This window comes from Cornus florida, unplaced genomic scaffold (genome assembly GCF_030987335.1).
Source record: "Cornus florida cultivar Cherokee Brave unplaced genomic scaffold, ASM3098733v1 CherokeeBrave_3.0.0_Hap2_Chr02, whole genome shotgun sequence".
Classification (NCBI taxonomy): Eukaryota; Viridiplantae; Streptophyta; class Magnoliopsida; order Cornales; family Cornaceae; genus Cornus; species Cornus florida.
The window spans coordinates 26,002,040-26,012,134 of record NW_026775572.1 but is presented as its reverse complement, the minus strand read 5'-3'; the positions used below and the strand labels follow the sequence as shown (position 1 = coordinate 26,012,134).

The following is a 10,095-nucleotide window of genomic DNA, read 5'->3' as shown; positions in this document are numbered from 1 at the left end:
AAATATAGGGAGAAATTATTATTTTTTCCTAACTGAAGAGAATTGGGACGTAAAGTTTAATTGCCAAAAAATAAACTGAATAAAGTATGTTTGTAAAAGTTATGTAGGGCTTTAGGTATGACACTTGGTTGATTATTATTGGGGATAATTTTTTACACAAAAGGTATAAAACAACTGCAGGAGTTAAAAATAGTTAGAACAAATTTTTTGTGTAAATCTACTGTAACACATTAGATTCACACCAAAAATTTTAACGGACTGTCAGAGATGCTCTAAAATTTTAAATTAACTTTTTGGCTTTGTGGAATGTGGAGTGACATTGAGGCATGTGGACGGTATGGGGTATCAACTTGTTGAATAAACTAATTAAAGTGGAGTAACTTTTAACATATCGTCGGAGATGTTCTAACATTTTAAATTTACTTTTTGGCTTTGTGGAATGTGGAGTGACATTGAGGCATGCGGACGGTATGGGGTATCAACTTGTTGAATAAACTAATTAAAGTGGAGCAACTTTTTGTTTTTTTTCTTAATTACCTCCACTTCTATTTAATTTAAAGTGTTGTGCATAACATAAATAGTAAAAACTGAAGGCCGAAGATATAATAATTTTTTTTTTTTTTTGAAAAGTAAATTTCAAAGTTTTATATCGAAGATATAATATTTGAAGCATGTAAAAAAGTTCTATTAAATTATTAACATGTTTATCATCAGGTGGCATTTTATATTTTAATATTGTGAGCTAATATTGAGGGATACGAACAACATGAAGTATCTAGTATCAAATTCTAGAAGAAACTAGGGTGGAGTGTTTGTTTTTTTAAATATTTAGCTCCACTTCTCTTATGTATTTTTTGGTTTTTACAGTTAAAAATATATATATATATATTTAGTCAATACCGGAAGTTGAGATTTGTATTGAAGGATGTAAAGAAGTTAATTTTTTTTTAAAAAAGTTTTTACTATTAAAATTTTAATATAATATTTAACATATTATTCATAGATTGATATCGAGTGTATGAATAATATGAATGATTAGTTTTTAAAAGAAAGTGGAATGGAGTAGCTTATGTTTTTTGAAAAATGATAGTCATGCAGAAATAGTCAATCAAAATGGCTTGTCGATACATTTGCGTGCAACGCATTGGTAATTTGGGACCCGCGTGTATAGGTCTCATTATTTTGCATCCAAGTATCGACACATACATGTTGGACTAGCCATTTTTTGCTTACGTGGCGTTGTTTTTTTTTTTTTTTTTGTTTCTTTAATCTCCTTTCATTTTAAAATAAAAAGTAGAAAGTTCAAATATTATCAAAAGCATTAATTATTAGCTTTCTTTGCCGAACTTAAAGAAAAAAAGAAAAAGAAAAAAAGTTCATTGAATTATGAGATTAAATTTTAATATGTTTATCATATTGGAATCAAATTGATTACGATTCTGTCCGTACCCAATCCACTTGGAGATGTATATATGTGAAAAAAGCTAGAGAACTGAGAAACAGAGCTTACACGAGGCTGGGAATTTGTCGTGGACGGACAACATGATATATATAGAGATGGCATATCTTTGGTATATCTATCTTTTCACTATTTTAGCATATATTAACTTTTTCTGGTAACATGCAACACCTACCCAAACACGAAAAAAATATTAATAATAATAATAATAAACGTTGCAGCCACCATTCAGAATTACTATTAATTAATATCATCATATTTTTATTTTTAGTGGGCCTCATAAAATAATTATGATGGATGATAGCGCACACAACGTAGAGTCCCTGCAAATGAGATACAATTTAAAGCAGGGTCCTTCTTTTAAATAAATAAATAAATATATATATATTATTTTATTATATATTTTTTTAAGAAGGCAGCAACCACATATACATGTGCCCATGGCCGGTGACAAAACTATTGTTTAATTTGATGAATTGTATTTCATTAGTTTCATTTCATGAATTTTACAGAGTATTTATAGGCTTATCTTTAAACATAATCCCTAAAATTAAGCAACACAATCTCTAGAATATCTTATATATATGATTAAATATATAATCTTTGACACACTTAATTCAAACATTTGACATTCTAGAAATCTTTGAATTCCTAAATTTAACAACTATTTGAGGGGATTATCTTAATTAAACAATGACAACATAAAAAAATTTCAACTAGTGTTAATAATAATAAAAAAAACTTCAAATATTCCCTTGATATTTTCGTTGAGAGTTTTTATATTTTGAAATGGCCGGTTGCATGCATGACATAGTTAAAAGATAACAAGTCAATAATTACGATCTTCACAAAAGGCTTTCGTTATCTGGATAACCTTCTAGCTAAGTTTAATGCTAGACATTCAAAAACATTCGGAAATACTCATTACAGAAAAATATATATAAATTTTTTCTTTAATCAGGCATTACTCTTGTGCCAGTGTTCAAGTCTCTCCCTAATGTGCCAAAAAAAAAATTGATCTTTAATAACACCTTATAAATTGTAATCATGGGCGGAGCACTTCACATATTAGATCACTATATATTTCACTTGCCTTTCATAAAGAAAGATTCCTTCAATAATACTATTAGAATTCAAATGCAGATTAAAGGGTCACACACCTTATAAATTATAATCATGTTGAAGTTTGTGAAACATCTCTTTCATTAATATAAATAATTCACTAGGAGTGTACAAAAGAACCATGGAATCGTGAGAACTGAATCGGAACCGTGAGTTCAGTTCCGATTCTCACAATTCCGATTCTAATCCCGATTCTTAATTTCAAAATCATGAGTATACAGTTCCGGTTCAGATTCTTAATTTCGAAATCGAGTCTCACATGGGCTTCAAAATGTCACTACTTTCTTTTAAAGCTCTTATTTATTTAATTTTTTTCGTTAAAGATGTCACATGGGGGGTTTTTAATTTTTTTCAAAATGTCACATGGGGGGTTTTTAATTTTTTTTTAAATAGTGTTGTATAATTTTTAACATATTATTCATAAAATATTTTCTTTTATCAGGTAATATATTTTCTTCTATTATTATTATTATTTTTGGTATTTGATAAAGGTTTAGGTCGAGGTTGAGGTTAAGTCTACTCAAAAGAAAACACAAGAATGCTACTGTTGCATTAATATTAGGGTGACAATTCGTATTGGCGTGTCGTGTTCGTGTCGACACGATTACGACGCATGCACGATTATGGTCGACACGAAAACGACACGATTATTAAAAATGTCTAAGACCTTGATACGGATACGATACGATTATTATACGTGTAACATGATATGCATAACCTATTTAATAAATGGGTTAAGATTTGACACAACACGAAAAAGACACATTTAAGTCATTTTTTACACGAACACGACACGTTTATCTGACACGTTTAGTTAATTGTGTTCATAGGGTTGAACATGACACGTTTAGTTAGCGGCTCAATAAGTGTCGACACAATTATAATACAAATACGATTAGCCCAAATCCAAAACTGCTTATATATATCGTATCGTGTTAACGTGTTGTATTAAATGTTGTCACTGCTAATTAATATGCACCATGGTTGCGGCAGACCACATAAAATAAACTTGGTTTTAGTAGTTGGTCTTTCAAATATATATTTTGCATATATACATGGTGGATACTTGCATTTTATGTTTTTTGTAGTTGATGATGGAGTGATATAAGTGGAATTCAATTCCATTACTGTTCTTAACATATAATGAAAGTAAGTGTTTTTTTAAGTTAAAGGATAAGCTTGTATAAAGTGTACCGTAGTGTTTCAATTTGGGAAAAAAACTAAAACATAGACATCCAAAACCAACTTATGACCTCCAAAATTTCTATCAAACAAGCAAAAATAAGTCCAACCCTCCACCAGTGCAGTAATGCGGCCATTCCATCACTGCACCCATCAGTTCCACATGATTCAGGGAAGTAGCAAAGATTGTCCACAAGCAGTGGCACAACCTTGTTGAAAAAGCAATTGCTCCCCACCAATCATTCAATTGGATATCGTTATGAATTAAAAAAATAAATAATAAAAAAACATTGGAAAGAAAGTGTGTAAACTAACAACCATAGATACATGTTCATTGGTATATCATGCACACACAAACTACACACTGCCATTTTCTCAAAAAAGCTGTCTTTCAATGGAAGCTGATCAAGAAGAGGAGTTGCTCCAAACTCTCCCTAGAGAGAGAAACTGGTATGGCACTTCTTATCTCTGCCATTTCCAAGGCTTTTGGTGTCCATCATGGGCAATTCACGGTGTGATCTCCTTCCAAAAACACTTCCAAGCACGCGACACCGATCTAATCCTAACCAGTGTCCCCAAATCAGGCACCACTTGGTCCAAGGCCCTCGCGTTCGCCATCGTGAACCGCACTCGTTATGGTCTGGAAGACAACCCTTTGCTCACTGTCAATCCTCATGAACTCGTACCCTTCATGGAGTTGAATCTCTATGTGAACAAAAATCGCCTCCCAAACCTGGAGGACAGAAGTGACCCTAGAATTCTTTCAACCCACCTACCATATCCATCACTACCAGTTTCTATCATAGACTCGGGTTGTCGCGTTGTGTACGTGTGTCGAAACCCTTTTGATCAGCTCATCTCCCACTGGCATTTCTCACTCAAACGTGCCCAAGAAGATGTGGATCCACCACTTCCTTTAGAAGAATGTTTCGACTTGTATTGCAAGGGAGTTCACAGTTTTGGACCCTTTTGGGACCATGTTTTAGGGTATTGGAAGGCGAGTTTGGAGAAACCAAACAAGGTGTTATTCTTGAAATATGAGGACTTGAAAGAGGATGTTAACTTCGGTCAGCTGCTTAAGCTGGCCAAGTTCTTGGGCTTCCCTTTTTCGGCGGAGGAAGAGAGAGATGGTGTGATAGAACAAATATCGAGCTTGTGTAGTTTTGAAAATCTTAAGGATCTGCAGGTTAACAAGACCGGAGAATTGGCTGGAGGGTTTAAAAAAAGTTCACATTTTAGGAAAGGCGTGGTCGGAGATTGGGCCAATTATCTAACTCCTTCCATGGTCAAACGTTTGAAGGATCTGGTGGAAGAGAAGTTGGCTGGTTCTGGCTTAAGTTTCAAGGCTTTCTGATTACCTATATTGATTAATCCTAAAACTTAATTTCCTTGTGTGTGAGAGAATAATTAACAATGTTTTCGAGTACCTCTTGTGCTCGTTCAATGTTATGTACTTAGCTAGCTTTGTCAATGTTGCATGCATGATCAGCAATAAGGACTGTACGGTACTGGTTCACCATGGTGAACTGATCCAGCTGAGTTATACTCGGCTCGATCTTGTATTTACTATTTCCACATTTAATTTGAATATGTATTGTTGTCTTTCATTTTTCATGTTGTTCATTAATATGGGCATTGAGTTCTCAACCACATTTATCTAGCTAAATTGCATAGATTCTTAGGGAGATACTCTTAAATTTCTTGGAGAAGCTAGAAAGGTCTCTCATGAAGTACTGGAAACCATCACCAATATCTTACTAATTATTTTGGTTAGCTTAGCCTGTTAGCCATCAATTTCAAAGTTGTAAAGCCCCGACATGGCTCAATAATTCGCTCTCTAAGCAAATACAATAAAATTTTGTATATAAAAATAATATCAAAAGATCCCTCTCATGACATTGTGTTTAAATATATAAAAATATTATCAAAAGATCCTTATCATGACAAGAAAAATTATCAAAAGATCCCTCTCGTGACATTGTGTATAAATATATAAAACTATTATCAAAAGATCCCCATCATGACATTGTGCATTAATATATAAAAATAGTATCAAAAGATCCTTATCATGACAAGAAAAATTAAATGTGACATAATGAGTTTGCATGCAATACTATCCAAATTTTCAAATAAGATGTTTACTTTTTAACCAAAAAGTTTAAACTATTGAATATTTGGATAGTACTGCATGCATACTCTTTCATATATGCTCATTTCATTTTTCATTTTTATTCGATGTAAGACACCGCTAACACTTACCAAATATGAGAAAGTAAATGAAAGTTTGGACGAGAATTCTATTCTAGCATACCAATTACCAAATATGAGAAAGTAAATGAAAGTTTGGACGAGAATTCTATTCTAGCGTACCAAACACGCAAAATCTTAATTTTTTTTTTTTTTTAAACCATAACAAGGAACTCACACCCCATATTTTTTTAGACCACATAGAATTCTGCCTAAAAAACTGATACACTAGCCTAACTCCGCTTACTTTTGGTGACAAATCCTATCCAGGATTGATTTGGATCTGTTGGTAAATTTCATCCCCATCAATAGTAAATTCCCTATAATAATGGTGAAATTCCACTTTTTTTATTAATACATTGACTTGTCCAAAAGAAAAAAAAAAAACTTGTAATTGCGCCAATCTGGCATCATATTTAGTAGAAGTGATAATTTAGGTTTGAGAGCATGTAATCGGTGTCTTGAATTTGGAATTGAAAGAAGTTTAGTTCAAAATTTGCTTCTCCAGCTGTAAAAAAATATTTCCCTCCAAACCATTTGTATGAAGTCCTTAAAATTTCTTCAATTTTGAATTTGGTTGTCTGGCCTATTGTATCATTTGTAGCCTCTAGGCCTTTTTTTTTTTTTTTTTCTTTCCTTAAGCTGTTTGATTTGCTCTACTGTTGTCATTGTTAGGGGCCAGTTTCCCCCTTCGCTCCCCTGTATATATACACTATCTGTCGGCAAATGCTTTGAATTTTAAAGTTCCACCTCATTCAAATAACGACTATTTATAAAATGGAAGAAATACAAGAGTAACTCAGTGTTCACCAACGTGAACATCTGAACACATATGCACTTATTGCTGATCATAAAAACAAAAAGAAAACCACACAAATGCAACTGTATGCAGCATTGACGAACTGACGAAGCTACATACATAACATTGAGCAAGCACGAGATGAACTTGAACACAATGTTAATTATTCTCTCACAACACACAATGACACAAGTATTAAATTGATTCCAAGGCTATGGATTAATATAGCTGATCAAGAAGCCTTGAAACTTAAGCCAGAACCAGCCAATTAACTTCTCTTCCACCAGATTCTTCAGACGTTCGGCCATAGAAGGACTTAGATAATTGGCACAATCTCCGACCTCGCCTTTCCTGAAAAGCGAACTCTTCTGAAATCCCAAAATTTTTCCGGACTTGTTGACTTGCAGATCTTTAAGATTTTCAAAACTACACAACCTCGATACTTCTTCTATCACCCCATCTTTTTCTTCATCGGCCGAAAAAGGGAAGCCCAAGAACTCGGCCAGCTTCTTAAGGAGACAGAAGTTGATATCGTCCTTCATATCCTCGTATTTCAGAAATAACACCTTGTTCGGATTCTCCAAACTCGCTTTCCAGTACCCTAAAACATGCTCCCAAAAGGGTCCGAAATTGTTAACTCCCTTACAATACATGTCAAAACATTCTTCTAATGAAAGTGGTGGATCCACATTTTCTTGGGAACGTTTGAGTAAGAAATGCCAGTTGGAGAGACGAGCTGATCAAAAGGGTTTCGACACACGTACACAATGCGACAACCCGACTCTAGAAACTGGTAGTGATGCATATGGTACATGGGTTGAGAGAATCCTTGGGACGTCGGTTTGATCCTCCAGGTTTGGGAAGTTGTTTTTGTCCAAGTAGAGATCGAACTCCAAGAAGGGTACTAGGTCATGAGGATTGGCAATGAGCAAAGGGTTGTCATTGAGACCATAACAAGTGCGGTTCGCGATGGCGAACACGAGGGCTTTGGACCAAGCGATGCCTGATTTGGGGACACTGGCCAGACTAGATCGGTGTCGCGTGCTTGGAAGTGTTTTTGGAAGGAGATCAAACCATGAGTTGCCCATGATGGACACCAAAAGCCTTGGATTTTGCATAGGTAAGAAGTGCCATCCCAGTTTCTCTCTCTAGGGAGAGTTTGGAGCAACTCATCTTCCCCATCAAATTCCACTGAAATGCAGCTTCTGGGGACATCTTTTTGCTCCATTGGTATCAGTTGGAAATGGCAGTGTGGTAGTGTGTGTTGTTTGTTTTTCTGTCTTTGTATAGTTTATACCATTATGGGAGGTGTCATTGTATAGTTAGTGGCGTAGTGTAACGGGTGGGCGCTTGCCCATTTACCCAAAAGCTTGGACTATTAGGTAAGGCTACATACCCACCCATTTATACCCAATCTCTTTCCCATCCGATTCCGATGTGGGACAAAATAACCCTTGTTACATTCTCCTCCACCCAAACTCGCAACGCCCTCGTTGCGATTGGGCCACCCTGCCTACCCGGGTGGACTCACCCGGACGCCTTCCGGGCCGGGCGCTTGGCGTGACACCGGATCAAGGACTGGGTTTGGCTCTGATACCAACTGTAACGGGTGGGCGCTTGCCCATTTACCCAAAAGCTCGAACTGTTAGGTAAGGCTGCATACCCACTCATTTATACCAAATCTCTTTCCCATCCGATTCCGATGTGGGACAAAATGACCCTTATTACACGTAGCCACAAAGGCCAAGTGGGGGCAAAACTTTTAATTTTTTAAAATTTTATAAGAAAATATTTTTATATTTATATAATTGTCCTCTTTAAAATTTGACAGTGCACATATATATATTATATATATAATAAAAAGTATCTAAAATTTGATAGTGCAAGTATATATATATATGGCCAAACAGTAGTATTGTCTATTCAAAATCTTAGCGGAATCTATTTAAAATCTCATTCAAAGTTTATGATTTTAATGTCCCCGTTTCCAACAATATTTGCCAGACATGTATTCAAAAAATTTTCCCATGATATTTATCACAAAAATTATGGTGATCAAACACCTTAAAATCCTGAAAAAATTTGTAAAACCATAATAATTAAGTCTTCTTTCAATATATGTAATTAATGCAGCCATTTTTATTTTTTGATATATATACACGCGCACATACGTACAGACATGATCATGTGAACAGTTGACAGTGAACTTCAACATATCTTTCATTAGAATGGAAGTTGAAGAAGACGTTCTGCTCCAAACTCTTCCTAGAGTGAGAAACTGGGATGGCACCACTCACCTACGCCAATTCCAAGGCTTTTGGTGTCCGGAAATGGCTGTTCACGGCGTGATAGCTTTCCAACGCCACTTCCAAGCCCGCGAAACAGACCTCTTCATAGCCAGTTTCCCAAAATGTGGCACCACTTGGCTCAAAGCCCTTATGTTCACTACCCACATGCCATATGCCATATGCTTCACTGCCCATTTCTATCAGAGACTCCGGTGGTTGCCGGATTGTCTACGTTTGTCAAAACCCTTTGGACCAATTCACCTCCCACTGGCATTTCTTGTTGAAACGTTCCCAAGAAGGCTTGGAGCTTCCAATTCCATTGGAAGAAAGTTTTGATATGTATTGCAAGGGAGTTCAGGGTTATGGACCCTTTTGGGACCATGTTTTGGGTACTGGAAAGCGAGTTTGGAGAATCCAAACAAGGTGTTATTCTTGAAATACGAGGACTTGAAAGAGGATAAGAATTTTGAGCTTCTGAAGAAGTTGGCGGAGTTCTTGGGCTTCGCTTTTTCGGGGACGAAGAGAGAGATGGGGTGATAGAGCAAGTGTCAAGAATGTGTAGTTTTGAAAGTCTCAAGGATTTGCAGGTCAACAACAATGGCAAACTCAAGTGTGGGTTTGAACATAGTTCGCTTTTTAGGAAAGCAAAGGTGGGTGATTGGGCTAATTATTTGACGCCTTCCATGGCTGAACGTTTGAAGAAGCTCATGGAGGAGAAGTTGGATGGCTCTGGATTGAATTTCAAGGCTTCTCAGAGAAACATCCTTTGACTTCTCAATTATTAGACTACCTTCTTATTGTTTTTGTTTTCATCACTTGATGATGTTCATATAGCTAGCTCTAGCTTCGATCTTGAGCTTTCTTTATTTTACTTGAGTGCTGTTGTTTTGTTTCATGTGATTAATTTATTAGTATTGAAGTGACTTCAATGTTATTTATTGTTTTTGCAGGAGTTTTATCAGAACAACCCAATCCTTCCTAGATTCCTTTTGAGCCAT

At 35.5% G+C, this 10,095-nt stretch overlaps 2 protein-coding genes and 1 pseudogene across 2 annotated transcripts; 2 read left to right on the top strand and 1 right to left on the bottom strand.

Annotated features, from left to right (window-relative positions):
• Window positions 1-4,157: 4,157 nt before the first annotated feature.
• On the top strand, window positions 4,158-5,117 carry LOC132295892 (cytosolic sulfotransferase 15-like). Its single transcript, XM_059794156.1, has one exon. The coding sequence runs from the start codon at window positions 4,158-4,160 to the stop codon at window positions 5,115-5,117; it is 960 nt and encodes a 319-aa protein (XP_059650139.1).
• A 1,904-nt stretch (window positions 5,118-7,021) lies between these two features.
• LOC132295891 (cytosolic sulfotransferase 15-like) lies at window positions 7,022-8,037 on the bottom strand (annotated as a pseudogene).
• A 1,102-nt stretch (window positions 8,038-9,139) lies between these two features.
• LOC132295890 (cytosolic sulfotransferase 6-like) lies at window positions 9,140-9,867 on the top strand. Its single transcript, XM_059794154.1, has 3 exons — window positions 9,140-9,329; window positions 9,447-9,630; window positions 9,738-9,867. Exons 1-3 carry the CDS (start codon window positions 9,140-9,142, stop codon window positions 9,865-9,867), a joined length of 504 nt encoding a protein of 167 aa, XP_059650137.1.
• The last annotated feature ends 228 nt before the right edge of the window (window positions 9,868-10,095 follow it).